General features: G+C 38.6%; 1 protein-coding gene across 10 annotated transcripts in view; it reads left to right on the forward strand.

Annotated features, from left to right (window-relative positions):
• CALD1 (caldesmon 1) overlaps window positions 1–15,158 on the forward strand; it is a 227,643-nt gene extending 212,485 nt beyond the window's left edge. For all 10 annotated transcript variants that reach the window (XM_043872933.1, XM_043872935.1, XM_043872934.1 and 7 more), the window contains 6 exons: window positions 1,101–1,144; window positions 1,250–1,328; window positions 3,461–3,598; window positions 4,075–4,170; window positions 10,323–10,403; window positions 12,882–15,158. In XM_043872933.1, the coding sequence (XP_043728868.1) occupies window positions 1,101–1,144; window positions 1,250–1,328; window positions 3,461–3,598; window positions 4,075–4,170; window positions 10,323–10,403; window positions 12,882–12,887 (444 nt within the window). In that variant the 3' untranslated portion in view covers window positions 12,888–15,158. The remainder of the gene's footprint in view (window positions 1–1,100; window positions 1,145–1,249; window positions 1,329–3,460; window positions 3,599–4,074; window positions 4,171–10,322; window positions 10,404–12,881) is intronic.
• Window positions 15,159–15,883: the final 725 nt, after the last annotated feature.

A 15,883-nucleotide genomic window follows, 5' to 3' on the forward strand; every position in this document is an offset into this window, starting at 1 on the left:
TTTTGAACGCTGAGTTTTAAGCCAACTTTTTCACTGTCCTCTTTCAACCTCATCAAGAGGCTCTTTAGTTCCTGTTTGCTTTCTGCCATTAGAATCATATCATCTTACTTGAGGTTGTTGATATGCACCCGTCTAGGGTAACTGTAATCTAGTAGATTCCTGAGCAGGACAGAAAATGGACCTGTGTACTTTGCACATGCAGTCATATGCAGAGAAGATGTTACTGTTTGCTGATGACAGAGGATGCGTGGCAGAGGCTATTTCTAGCCCAGAGTTGGGTATCATGAGGAGTCAACAAATATTTGCTGGCTTATGAAGAATATTTGGATTTGAGTGATGCAGTTTTAGTAAAATACAGTGTTTGATTTAGCAGCTTTAGTTGTAGCAAAATTTCTAGCTTTAGAATAAAAATGTCTTTAAAAATACTGAATCAATCAATATACTCATAGCAGTTTCTCTAGGCTTGTTTCTTGACTATTAGGGTTTTCATGAGAATCCTCAGCCATTCCTGATGAGCTGTGCCCTAGTTTCACTCAGCCCCACATCAGTCTTCTACATTCAGGGCAAATTAAGTTCAGTAATAGGTTGGATAGCTATCAAAATTAGGAAACCAGGCTAAGCAGTAAGTGAATAGATCACAGTTCCTGGTTATCATTCTTATATATACAAATATCAAATCATTATATTGTATACCTAAAACTAATGTTCTATCATTTATACCTCAATAAAAAATGAAAAAAATTTAAAGTACATCAGAAACAAAAAAAAAAAGTTAGTCTTGGAATGTGATTGTTTTGCCATCGATTTATGTTATTTCAGAGTCATGTTTATTCCATTCTATCTAGTCCTTGTTTCCAGAACTTCATATTTCTCTGTCTTCTGCTAATCCTACCTTCATCTCCCAGTCTCACAAACCTCAATCAAATACCTAATATGTCATTTTCCTCCCTAGCAGAGGTGCTATGCACAGCACCCTCTTACTCTTTGATATTCTTTGGTGCTTTTATTCCCCAGGTTCAGGGAAGATAGTAGTATGGACTGAGAAACCCTCTTTATATGCTGAAAATATTAACTGGTTTTATTTTTTCTCCTATTCCTAGATAGAAGAGCGAGCAGAATTTTTGAATAAGTCTGTGCAGAAAAGGTAAACATGGTTGATTGTTGAATTGAGAATCATCAACCATTATATGTAATGGGAAAATCCTCTCATATTTTTATGCATGTCTGTGTGTGTTTATTTACTTAACAGTGGTGTCAAGTCAGCTCATCAAGCAGCAGTAGTCTCCAAGATTGACAGCAGACTGGAGCAGTACACCAGTGCGATTGAGGTGAGAGATGGCCTCGATGTTAGACAACTGAAGTGAAAGTGTTAGTCACTCAGTCATGTCTGACTCTGTGCAAACCCACAGACTGTAGCCTAGTGTTATGGTCAAACAGAAATCATACTCTGATTGTATAAACAATCAGAGAAACACTTAGGACAATAATCAAGTCCGGTAGTGTTAGAATGTTAATGATGCTTTAGTATTTTGAATAAGTTATAGAGAAAGCAATAGTGAAGATAAATTATAGAAAAGTTTAAAATAAATTATTATTTACTACATTCCACCTGAGTATTCTTTAATGAAGGTGTAATTTTTTTTTAATGAATGAGTTTGTTACTTAACTGTATTATTTATATGTTCACAAGTATATCTTCAATATTCTTAATTCCTCATAAAAGGTGTTCCTATATATAGTTTAAACAGGTCCTTTACAACCATGATTAGTCCTTCTTTGTCTATAAGAACTTTCATCATCAAATAAATTGGTAGTATAAATTAATATAAAGATGACAGCCAGCTGGAATTTAATAGTCAATTTCAAATTGATTGTTTTATGTTTGAAGGATCATAGTTTTATGCCTCTGTCTAATCCAACTTTCTTTCCCCCTCCCAATTGACCTAGGAGTTCTACTCTATTTGGAAATAATGTATATTTCCAAGTACCAAAGCACTAAGAGGGTAGGGTGCCATTGATCAGGATGCAATACTGATTTTTTTTTTCTCCTTTGTGTAGACTTTAGTTTCAGTTGTCTGCTGTGATGTAACTGGATCAGTTTGATTTGATTTGACCCTGACCTTTGTACTGCAGAGTGAAGATGCCTATAAAATAGTTTGTAACAAATGATAAGAGGGAATAAGAAAGGGTTCTGGATGGTTTGTCAAGTGAATAATCAAGTCCTAACATTCAAGAGGAGATTTTCAGAAGATCAAATGGCCACTAAAATATAAGACAAATAAGATAAATTGCAAATAGTTTTTTTCTGTGGTTGAATTGGTCATAACTCTAACAGGGTTAATGAAGTCAGGACTATGGCTTCAGCCTTTACTTAGTCCAGCAGTGGGGCCACTCACCCTGGCTGCCCACCTTGATGACACATGCCACAGGCCCCAAAGCAGGACCAGGAGAGAAAGTACATGATTTAGGGTATGTGCATCACTACTGCTGGAAAAGTATCTTGGATGCGCATCTTTCTTTTTTACACCTGTTCATTCCTCCTTCCAGTATATTCTCCATGCAGTGATCTCTGTCTTTCGCGATGTTTTGGCATATCCCTATCTTTGGTCCTTGGCATGTACTGTTAGCTCTTCAAGAAACGGTGTTTGTGCTTTCCTTCACCAACCTCTTTGAAGTCTTCCATCAGATCTCGGTTTAAATGTCTCATCCTCAAAGTGGTTTACTTTGCCCCCCTAAACTAAATGCGTCCTCAGTTGCACGGCCTTGTCTCACTCTTTCCAGCCCTTTGGATTGTAGCCTGCCAGGCTCCCCTGTTCATGGGATTTTTCTGGCAAGAATACAGGAGTGGGTTGCTGTGCCCTCTTCCAGGGGATCTTACCAACCCTGGGATCAAACCCATGTCTCCTGCATCTTCTGCAGTGCAGGTGGGTTCTTTACCACTTGAGCAGCTACCTGGGAGTCCCCCAAACTAAGTACCACTGTCCTCTTGTGTGGTCTCTTGGCATGCTTTCAGCACCACACTCATCTTTCATAGCACTTATTGCAACGTGAAATAATACTGAGTAACTAGTTACCATCTGTCCTATTAATGTCAGTCCAGTGGGGCTCACAGAGCAGGCTGTCTTGAGTGCCGCCGTGTCCCCAGGGCCTACCACAGTGCCTGCGGCAGGCACTCAAGAAGAAGTGTCTGTTGAAGAAATGAAGTAACATATCACTATAACAATAAGTGGGGTGGGGGCGGAGATGCCAATGAAAAGCATATTTCACTTTGAAAAGATCCTCTGAAGTAGATATAATGGTTTATTTGGAGATAGAGATCTTATCAAAATGTATAGAAATTATGAGTCATTTTTGGTGAAGGTGTTTACCCAATGAATTTGTTGAGTGATAACAGGCTCACTATAGTTTTATGAGAACAAACTTATCAGTGCCAATCCTAAAAATAATTCACATACTTCAGGGAACAAAAGCTGCAAAACCTACAAAGCCAGCAGCCTCGGACCTTCCTGTTCCTGCTGAAGGTGTCCGCAACATCAAGAGCATGTGGGAGAAAGGCAACGTGTTCTCATCCCCCACTGCTTCAGGCACACCAAACAAGGTGAGCAAGGATTGCTGTCTTTTCATTCTAGAGGTTGGATTCCGCACTCCCCCTGCCACTTTTTTTTTTCCTTTTCTTTATTTTTTTAGGAATTACATAGTTAATTACAAAAGCAGTGAAGAAAGTATAATTCTTACTTTCTTTTGCAATGACCACAAAAGCAAGCTCAGAAAGAGTGTGTTCCTGAGGTGCTATACTATACCCTGGCCAGAGGCCTCTAAATACAATACCTGGAGTTCATCACTAACCTTGGGATTGGCAGGGGAGGGGAAGTGCAGGGGGAAGAAAACCAGATATCATACTCCTTCAATATCTAGTTCAAGGTTTATTTTCCTTAAAATAGTCCATATAATGATCGGTAATTGATTGGTGATGTATGAAATAATACTGAATAGTATTTTGAGGTTGCTTTGAATTTCCAGGTAGTTTTTTTCTTTTTTTCCCCGCCTTTGACATTGGATGCTTGACCTTTACAGGAAACCGCTGGCTTGAAGGTGGGGGTCTCCAGCCGCATCAATGAATGGCTAACCAAAACGCCCGAGGGAAGCAAGTCGCCTGCTCCCAAGCCTTCTGTAAGTAGCTCCAGGTTTTTCTGAATGTCTTTGACAGCTCAGCTTCCAGCAACAGAAGAAAACAGGCTGTTGGGGCATTTGTCTGGGGAAAACAGGGCCCCTGTTCTTGGCTGCGACTGCTGAGTAACAGACAAGGAGGGGCTCAGAGAGAGCAGTCCCGAGCAGCTGCGCTGTTATTACCCAGAAGGTAAAACGGAGCTGCCAGCACCTCTCCTCCCGGAACGCTGAGGCAGTTCAGATTTACCCTCTTAACTGTCTGCGTGTTTAGTCTCTGTTCTATGAGTTAAGCTAGAAATTTGAACGTGTCAAATCATCTTGGCCATCTCTCTGCTAAGAGCACCCCTGGACTTAGAATGTTATGCTGGCTCTCAAACTCACATTTTCTAATTTGCCTAATTTCTGTAACTTAACACAAAAATACAGTGATTAGGTAGTTGTTGAAATAATTGCTGTAATTTCCTTGTCAACACCTCCAAAGGAAAGCCATTAAAAACAAAACAACAGTAAGACTAGAAACTATCAAAACTGGTTATGAATGTTATTTTTGGAAATTTAAAGTCTTCTTATTAAGCATGGCTTTCTTACTAAAAAATATTCTCTTAACCTTTTTGTTGAATGTATATGGTAGTTGCCTTGCATTTATCATTATAATCAAAAGCCTTATGAAGCTCCCTACTGTACACTGGTGAGCTTTCTCTGCTCAACTGGCTTTATAGCTTTGTTGGTGCCCAAGGTAGCGAAAGACTCTATTGTCACAACCACCCCACTCCAGAGGCAGAAGAAAAGCTTCCCAAACCCTAGGTCTCTGCACCATTGAGCATTTAATTGCACCCATTGGCTCCATGTTTAATCTCCAAAGTCACTAGAGTTTATCACCTTTCCAACTGAAAAAAGAAAAAATGGAAATATTTCCATACTCTTCTTGGGTACATTTCCTTCTGATCAATTAATATTCAGCCTGAGATTCTTTACATAAAGGCCTCACAGAGATATAAAACTAATGTGAACCCAGTTTACAACTGGAAAGTTAATATATTGAAAAGAAATCTTTTTCCCTCTCCCAATAGATACAGACTCTTTGTGACTCTGGGCTGTAGCCCTTGTGACTACTCTGTCCATGGAATTTTTCCTGCAAGAATACTGGAATAGGTTGCCATTTCCTCCTCCAGAGGATGTTCCTGACTCAGGAATCGAACCTATATCTCCTGTGTCTCCTGCATTGCAGGCAGATTCTTTGCCCTCTGGGCCATCAGGGAAGCCCTCAGATATATGAAAGGAGGCCTATAAAAGGAGATAGTAGGGCTTTCCAGGTGGTCCTAGTGGTAAAGAACCCGCCTACCAATGTAGGAGACTTAAGAGACACAGGTTCAATCCCTGGGTCGGGAAGATTCCCTGGAGGGGGCATGGCAGCCCACTCCAGTATTCTTGCCTGGAGAATCCCATGGACAGGAATCTGGCAGCTTCAGTCCACGGGGTCGAAAAGAGTCAGACACGACTGAAGCGACTTAGCACACACAAGGCAAGGGGTGATACCCTCAAGGTATATGATCTTTAGCGCCTCAAGTTTCCCAGCACCCCAGGTGATATGAAGGATGGAAATTATTTTTTAATGGCAGTTTACATAAAGTTTTATGATTCCAGACCAGTGTTTATCAACCTTATTGAATTATGGACCCCTTTGAAAACCTAATGAAATCTAAGGACCCTCTCCCCTAGAACATTGCATATAATACAAGTTCAGCAAGTTTGTGGACCCATTTAAGACTTCTCATGATAGCAATATAAGAAGAAAGAGGTGTATGTTTTTCTTCTTTCTTCTTGGATGAACATGGCACATTGCTAAAGGAGGTGGTCAGTTTTTTACATGTATTTGCAACCTTGTTTCATTTCAGTCCCAGATTATACTCATATATTTGGTCAAGGACCTGACCCATACTCTTTTATCGACACTTTAACTGATAAGCCTGTCATCTAATTTATCCTAATGGGAGGGTGAAAAAGATTCAATTCAGTTAGTATTACAGTAAGTATAGCTGAGTCAAGGTTTCCACAAATATCCACATTTTCTGGGAATTATTGATGACCTCCTAAAAATGGCAGGACAAACAGGCATTACAGAGAAATTACAAAATCATTGCCTGCTTTATCTAATATTTAATAAGTAATTTGCCAGACTGTATACTAGGCAGGGGTCCCCAACCCCTGGACCACAGACCAGTAGTGGTCTGTGGCCTGTTAGGAACTGAGTCACACACAGCAGGAGGTGAGTGGTAGGAGAGCAAGTGAAGGTTCATCTTTATTCACAACTGTTTTCCATCACTTGCATTACTGCCTGATTCTGCATTTTGCTGAATTGTAGAATTATTTCATTATATATCACAATGTAATATAATAATAGAAATAAAGTACACAATAAATGCAACACACTTGAATCATCTTGAAACCATTCTCCCCTACCCCTGGTCCATGAAAAAATTGTCTTCCTTGAAACTGGTCCCTCATGCCAAAAACGTTGGCAACTGCTATACTAGTGTCTAGAGAAGAAAAGGAAAGGAGAATGTGGCAATTAGTATACATCAGAATGATCTCTTTTTCCCCATGTCCCATTGGATTTTGTAGACTAGTGTGGCTTCCTCGATAAAGGCCAGGTCGAAAGATAATGATACATAATTGATGTTATAGATAAAAGGCCAGCTTGAGTATCCTTAATAAGCAACTTTGAGCTTTGTGCACATTCCAAGAGTAGTAGACCAGCAACATGTCATTCAGGAAAAGAGATAACTTAGAGTTCAACAAGGCAGGAGTGTGAACCACAGACAATAAGGATCCAACAGAAACGAAATGAAAGTGTCCAAACTACTGGAAAGAGCCGAAAGGATCCTGTAGATATGAGTGCACAAAACTTATCAGACAAAAGGTTAAATCCAGGAAGGCAGCTTAGACAGTCAGGTCAAGAAAGGCTGTGGTCTAGGTCTTATCCAGGGGGTTTCACTCTGGTGGCCTGCAGCTAAGATCTGTGTAGACCAGGCCATCGTGCTTTATTTTCCCTTTTAAAATTATAATTCAAACAGATTTTTGAGGTGTGGAGGCATGCACTCTTTAATTTGTCAATTCCCTCTTTTACAAAATTTAAAATTTTCTTCCACCAGCCACTTCTGGCTTTTGTTTCTAACTTGTCTCTTCATGACAGGCATGTGAGTTTGACAGCCTGGGGATTCTGGTCAGGCCGACGCTGAGCTCAGGATGTCAGAGGATTATCTAAGGACAACAGTAGAGAGGAGGCTCCCACATTCACCCTTCTAACTGGGGGCCACAAGCGATTTATTCTGAGCCCTTGGTTTCTATTCCTTGGCATATGTGTGTGGAGGGAAAGGCCACGGTTGTGTTTGCAGGTGTGTGGCACGTGGCCATTAAGGAAAAATCAGAGAGAAATTCTCTCACCAAAATAGTACTCACCCAGTGAAACCTCAAGAAGAAGGAAAAGATATTCATGTTCGGTTCTGAACTTTACCAAAGAGAAAAACCATCCTCTGCTACTAGCTATGAATTAATTTTCATGTAATTAAAAATGCCCAGGAGCTTGTCAAATCAATATTATTTGGGGTTTCTGAAAATTAATAACTTATTTAAACACTGATCTATACCTGATTCTTTACTGGGACATCTATTGCTATTTGTGGGTAGAATTTACAGGACTTCAGTGTCACTGTGTAAAGTTGTAAATATGTCTGTTGTACCTGGTTTGTCTGTTCTTTGTGTCTAAACTACATGTTATATACAGCAATTAAAATGCTAATTTATCTTTCTTTTTGTTTAAAAAAAAAACAACTTTGTCCTTCTCAGCTGAATTCTCTTCTTCATTCTTTGATCTCTGGTTGACTGGAAGTCTGCTTTCCTGCCTTCATTTTTCCCTCTTCTTCTGGAGTGGGTCTTTCTCTAAAATGTAGTAGGCCGGTCAGGTAATTTCATTTATATTTCCCATTTGATTTAAAATGCCAATTTGCTACTTGGATGTTAATATTTTCTTTAAATGGACTCTCTAAACCGTTTAAGTGACCTCAAAAGATTCATAGGCAGGATTTAAGGGAGATACAATTCATTTTCCTCAGTAGAAGAGTATTCACATTAAAAAAACTATTTCTCTTATATGAATTAAATAAAGTAGTAATAGCCACTTTCCAGAGCTACCATTAGCATGATCCTAATTACAGTCTCCACTTTTTTTAAACAGTCTTCCAGACAATTTGGCAGCTTCTGCCTACATTGGAATATACAGTGGAATTCTTCAAAAACAACCTGATTTGTTGCTTACTGGTTCCAAGTTAAATAGGTGTAACTCTCTAACAGAATATCAGGAATCCACATCACAGTGAAAATCCAGAAATTTATTAATAATAAGATTAAGGCAAATCTGAACTGCTTTATGTGATACTATTTAACCAGTGCATCTTCAGCATTACAATCTCAATAGTTATCTATGAAAAAATATATGTCCACTTAGACTGGTGTCCATGGGTAAATGCAATTGCTATTAGCTTTGCCTTCTAATGAGAAAAGGGTTTGCCAAAATAAACATTTCTATTTCAGTAAAACACATTTATTTTCCAGAAACTGCCTTTGCCAGGGACTAACATAAGCAAATGTTAGAAGAAAAGTAAATGGAAACAGAAATTTGGATCCTTGTCTAAGCCAAATTCATTATGAGGTAGTAAATAAAAAATCCAAGATATATAGCCGTTATCATATTTTAGTGTTTTCTTCCCAAGATTTTCATGCGTTCTTGCATATGTCATCAACCTGTCAGTTTCTCTTATGGGTACAGTTTGTAGTAAATGTTTACTTTCATGGGGCTGGCTTCTCCTGATACACTTCTGAATTACCACTTGCTTCTCAGAAAATATAAAATTATTTTAGCCTGAGGAAAGTGCAATTAGAAAAATGTCTTAGACTGGGCTGCCCTAAAATAGTGGTTCCTATGCAAGTAGTGTACTTGGGACGTGAGGAAAACACTATAGGAAGTGAGGTGGGAAAAGAAAATAGTCAATTAAGAATGTTTATTAAGCAACTCACTACGTGAGCTTTTAAATGTAACCCCACTGGGAAAAGCCTAGAAGCCACCACAAAACACATGCTTCTGAGTTACCCTACCTGAGGCGTGAGCGAGTCTAAGAAATATTCTCGCACCAAACCTCATGGATGAGTGATTGAAGACTGCTCTTAGGGGTGACTCTGAACGTCCAGGTTGCCCCCTGGGTGGGCAAAGTGGGCACGTGGAACCAGAGGAAGTCCTCAGGCGAAGAGATGCAGGGGTGGCCATTGGAAGTCCAGCTGATGTGCATTAGTCTTAAGGGCTGGGGGCCGTGGGGCCAAAAAGAAAGTTAATTGGCAAGGGATGAAGTACTTATCCAACCCCTTGAAAATTATTTATTTATTGTAGGTATTTTTTATTTTTTAAACTTTTTATTTTACATTGGAGTATTCCAAAAACTTGGGCTTCCCTGATAGCTCAGTAGATGAAGAATCCACCTGCAATATAGGAGACCCTGGTTCGATTCCTGGGTCGGGAAGATCCCCTGGAGAAGGCATTGGCTATCCACTCCAGTATTCTTGGCTTCCCTTGCAGCTCAGCTGGTAAAGAATCCGCCTGCAATGCGGAAGACCTGGGTTCAATCTCTAGGTTGGGAAGATCCCCTAGAGAAGGGAAAGGCTACCCACTCCAGTATTCTGGCCTAGAGAATTCCATGGACTCCATGGGGTCGCAAAGAGTCGGACACGACTGAGCGACTTTCACTTTTATACCAAAAATTATTTAAAACCCATGCGCTATTCACTTCTAAGGACATAGAAAGTTAAACATAGACTATCTCATTTTAAATATGCTTATATTCCAATTTTACAGGTCAATAAACAGTAAGTCCTCAGTGAATAATGGGACCTCAATGCTGGATAGTTTGAGCCCATTCTTATGTCACAACATAGGTCAAGGTCTATATAAAATCAAAAAATGGTTAGCAATCCTTTTGATTCAAACCATTTCACATCACTCGGATAAAGTGTGTTACACAAATAAACAACACATGTTGTGATTTATTTAGACCCGGCCAGAAAACACAAAGAGCCACGTATCAATTTTTCTGCTTTCTGTTCATTAGGATTTGAGGCCAGGAGATGTATCTGGCAAGCGGAACCTCTGGGAAAAGCAATCTGTGGACAAGGTCACTTCCCCCACTAAGGTAATCTACTGGGAGATTTGTTTTTCATGGGTTCATTTCCTACTGTATCCTGCAGTGTGAGGTCCCAGGGTCAAATGAGAAATAGCACTGATCCGCAGAGTCTTGCCTGAGTAACCATCAGTTTCTAAGGACCTGCATATGGTACAGTGAAAGGCAAGGTCATGGAGCCTTCAGCATGGTAGATTTGTCAGTTACACAAGGTAAATAGTCCAGATCCCTGAGATGGTTCCCAGACATTCTAGAAAGGGGCGTTGACAGCTGAAGGCTGTGTGGTATAACCGCAGTCTGCCCTTCCTTACAAAGCCCAGGTTTGAAGATCAGAAGTTTCAGATTGCCCAGGGAAGAAACATCTCTCTCCCTACAGGGTAGTTTGAAAGCTGCTTTCTGGAGCCATTCTAAGGGGTCGCATTGCCAGCAGCCTAGGACTCAAGCCTGTTGTGACAAAAAATTGAAATAACATTCAAAAGTTAGCAAAATTTGCTACCCTATGAAAACTAGTGGCTAAGGATGTTTGGATTTGTTTTTTTTTTTGGTCTTCTGCTCATTCTTCATAAAGGGGACTCTGGACAATACCTAAATGATGCACAAACTAAAAACAGGACCCCTTGTTGTAGCATTTTATTTCAAGTAATAATTCTGGTCTTCTCTCTTGGTAGGGGGAAAATTGAAAAGAGGAAAATCAGGGAGTAATAGTAAAATTAGGATAGTTTGCTTATGGGCCAGGGTAGAACTCCATACACAGAAGCACTTTTTAAGCAACTTAGGACTGAAGAACATCTCAAAAGCATCTGAAGAATCACTGCAATTCACAAAAGGGAAAGAATTACTTCCTCTTTCCTACTTCTATGTGCTGAAGTCTGGTGCTGTTAAGTCTGAGTGTGTTACTTCATCTTCTCTATTAGTTCTTAGTTGTTGTTACATTCTGGTAAAAAAATCCACTGGCCCAGCCTCTCTACTTAAATGAGTTTTAAATAAGCTTTCTAAATAATCACTAAATACATTAAAAGTATCAGTAATAATTATCACCATTACAAATCGCTAACATATAATGAACATCCACTATATACAAGACACTGTTCTACCTTCTCAACCTCCCTTACCTTATTTGACCCTCCAATCACCATTATTTATTTTATTTTTCAGGCACCATTATTATTATTAGCCCTGTTTAGATCTGAGGAAAATGAGGCACAGAGAGTTAAGTAACTTTCTCAAAGTCACGCAGCAAACCAGGAGCAAAGCCTGGATTAAACTCAGGCAGTCTGATCCGAGCCTGCATTCTTAACCATTATACGTGATGGGGTTTTTATGAGAATTACAGACTCAATAGAAAACATAACATTCTGAGTTTCTTATACAATTTTCTCCTGGTAGAAGGGAAAGGAGTCATTTTTCAGTTGTTCTTTCAAAAAAAAAAAAAGAAGAAGAAGAGCTTTTGTTGGTCTAAGCCATTATGACCCTTGTAGGAAAGACCTTTCATAAATGACAGTCCAAATGTTTATATAGTCTCCTTTCTGAGTAGGAGATGTCAGCTGTCCATGGCCATCATCGCAGGTTTACTAGATCCCCTCTGGACAGCATCCCTCTGAGCCAGGGTTCTAGAAAGTAAAGCTATGATCTGGGATGGTCAGACTCAGACAGCACCACTCACATAGGAAACAACACAAATGGTACTCCCTGAAATTGTGCAACGTTGTGATAAAGGGTGAGACTTCACACAGACCAGCCCCTCCTCTTTGATCTACACCACGAAACTCTTTCTACAGTAATAATAATAACACAACTAGCAGGCCCAGAGCTGAGTTTATGAGGTAGCAAAGCAGACAGCTCCTTTGGTCCAAAACGTCAAACTCACTAGTGTCATGCAGTAATTCCTCTGAAATGAAACTATCTATTTGAAATTGCAGATTCACAACAACTCAACATTTGTGAATACCTCAGCAAAGATTTTTATCAGCTAGCAGAAGAAAAGAAATGGTGTACAATAAGACCATGGATCAGACAAGTTTCTAGGGTAGGGGTGTACGAATAGGAAGTAGGAAATTAAAAAACCAGAGAGAACTGAAGATAAGCACAGTCTGCTTTACCATCATGCCTTGATGTGGCCTAGACTGAGCCATTCAGTCATGCGTGCCTATCTTGGGATGCATATCATAGAGTCCTGGCCCTTACAGTAGAGTTTAAAAAAAACAACAGCAAACCTCTCTGACCCTGAATGCCATGAGCAAGGCTCCAGATCAAGATATGGAAAAGGGAATATAAAGAAGAAAAAAAGAGGAAAGCAAAAAAAAAAAAAAAACAACAGAAGAAAGGATAGTCTGAAAGAAGAGGAGCATATTTAAATGAAATGCCAACAATAATCCTCCCTTTCATAAACATTTATTCCTGCCATATTATGATTCTTTTTTTTTATTCTGACACAAAATGTCTAGCTGAAACACCATGGCCTGCCTTTTTAAAACTTTCTTCTCTTAGCAGGTTTGAGACAGTTCAAGAAAGAACCCAAAGTAGCCGCTCAAGATGCTGGACCAGCTCAGTTGAAGAGGGCTAATTTGCTCTGTTTTATATTTATGTTGATTTACTAAATTGGGTTCATTTCCTTTTGTTTTGTTTTTCATTATCCCAGTAAACCCATGTATATTATCACTATATTTAATAATCACAGTCTAGAGATGTTCATGGTAAAAGTACTGCCTTTGCACAGGAGCCTGTTTCTAAAGAAACCCATGCTGTGAAATAGAGACTTTTCTACTGATCATCCTAACTCTGTGTCCGAACAGTGATACCAGCCACATTGAAAGTCAACAAAAGAAGATCCGAGTTGGAAATTGCCTGAGGAATGTGCAGTATCCAGAAAAATGAAACCTAGTGGTTTAAAAAAAAAATACAGAAGTCATGTCATTTCTGCACTTTAGAATAAAGCATGGAAGAAATTATCTTATAGGCAATTATAACACTTTGTGAAAGTAACCCACTTCAGATTTGAGATACTGCAATAATGTTTGTCTTCAAAATAGAAAGATGTACTGTTAAGGTATTACTTTTTTCATGCTGATGAATATCTAAATTGGATTATGATGTTAGCTGACAGTGGTACTGATTTCTTTAGGTTGGTTGCTTTGTGGATTTCTTTGGTAGTGATAGTAAACCACATTTTAGATGACCCTGATCATGTATGTATGTGCATACACGTATACAAACACACTAATGGTAGAAAGCTTTTTTATGTGCTAGGCTATTATATTTAGCAGTATGTCCCTGTAACTAGCCAATATCACTGCTTTTTAAAAACTAAAAATCACAATTTATATTAATATTTCATATTTGCCAATAGAAACATGGCAGAATAGGTATCGATATGTTTTCAATGCTGGATAACCTATAAGAAAGAGAGATTCAAAGTGTCAAAATGCATTGACATTTTCTATAAAACATATTATTTAGTTTATAATTAAAAGCAGTCTTGAAGTCCAGTGGGAATTGTACCAAATATACCAAACTTAAAGCTTGCTCAGAACTTCACTCTTAAGAATCAAGTTCACAATAGGTTGGCTTAAATGCTATCTGAGTTCTCTAAAACTTAAAGACAAGAATCTTAGTGACAAAATTGTACAGCTTGGAATTCCATGAATAAGTGTACTAAGACCAACTTTGACTAATCTCTGGAAGCAGAAAAGTAAGCAAAAGCCACTATTTAGGAGTCATGACCTACTTCCATCTTTAACATCTTTTTAATTAAACTTTTCTACCTTTATTAGTCATTGGTACTTGCCATAAGTTGATAATGTGCTGAGCTTTCAAAAAAATATATGTAATTTTTATTAGTTTTACCTTTTTCTCCAAGAGTCTATCAACTCATCATTTGTACACACACAATCCGGATATCAGATTTTCTTTTAGCTCATATGCATTCATCTATTCTTCACAACAGATTAGAGTACTCCAGTGTCTTGGCAATATGTTCTAGCATAGAGCTATACATATAGTGTAGTTCTATAAACCTATACCTCATGACTTACCAAAGTTATCTTAGTCTCAATTCCTACCACAATGAGGGAGCCTCCCAAATGACCCTTTTCTAATCCACAATGTTCCCTGGGGGAGCTTGCCAGGGTAGGGCTGGCATGAGGAGTGACTAGCGCCTTCCAGAGGCTCTTTTCCTTGTAAGTCAATAGAGTTGTTGAGGCCTCTAGCTTTTAGCACACCTGGGCCAAAGAAAGTAAAGCCAGCAATATTGCACAAGTCACCCACCCATGACAGAGTAGACATGAGTCTATGATACGATGAACTAGAATTCACATGCAGTGCCTGAGTTAGCACTGACTCCCACCACTGGAGTGAAATGGATCAAAGTTTGAATTATGGCCTATGGCGAGATAAAGTTTCTTTGTTGTACTTTTTAATAAGAGCTTCTCCTGATCACTGTTATATATTTTTTCTAGAAAGTCTAAAGTTAAGAAGAGAATATATCGATTGATCCTGACTTTTATTCCAGTATTTGGATGGAATAACTTTTAGGGTAGATTTTTGTTCGGTTTGAATTTAATTTTTTGAAAAAGAATTTCTTCATTTACTTGTTTGATTACAATTCTCTTTGTTATCTTTTTAAGAGATAAACCTGCAAGGTGACTAGCATGTTCTGTGAATCTGCCATTCCTAAAAATTTTATAAACACGATATTTTTCACTGATAATTGATCGCTGCAATAAATACATATTGTGAAAATGCATCCACAATAAATGGAATTCCTCCAAATATCTTTGCCTCACTTGTTTTATGTACTATATTGATTACAAGAGTTCTATCTGATGTAATAAAGATGATGGCATAGCAAAATGTGTATTTCAGATTGAGTCTTGGATTCATTTTTTAAAGAAGAAAGCCATTTCATATTTTTAGATACTTCTTATTACAAGCAGTTTTTCAACAGAACATTAAGAATTGCTCTGATTGGGACAACTGATCAAACATTTATGGAAAGTTTGAAAAGAGGGATTAAAAACTTTTTCTTAAAAAAAAAAAAATTATCGAAATGTTCCTTCCTCCTCCTTCTCATTCCCTGCATTGTCACAAGTCATTGTTCTTGCTCCTACGGTGGCAGTATTGTTTTCTCAAAGGCAGTGTCTTTTATAGTAGAAATACCCATTTAATATATACTGTTTGTCTATAAAATACTATTTGCAAGGCACTGGTGATTATATTTAAATCCAAAGATTTTTTTCGTAGCAGTTTTATATATTTAAGTAGCACTACTTGAAATCTGAGGCTCATTTACAAAGGTTTTATTTATTTATTTTTATTATTTTGACTGTGCTGGGTCTTCATTGCTGTGCGTGAACTTTCTGCAGTTGTGGCATTCAGGCTTCTCATTGCTGAGCACGGACTCTAGCACACGTGGGCTCAGTTGCCCCATGGCCTGAGGGATCTTAGTTTCCCCCACCATGGATTGAACCTGTGCCCACAGCATTGGAAGGTGGATT

Source organism: Cervus elaphus, chromosome 18, assembly GCF_910594005.1.
Source record: "Cervus elaphus chromosome 18, mCerEla1.1, whole genome shotgun sequence".
NCBI classification, from domain to species: domain Eukaryota; kingdom Metazoa; phylum Chordata; class Mammalia; order Artiodactyla; family Cervidae; genus Cervus; species Cervus elaphus.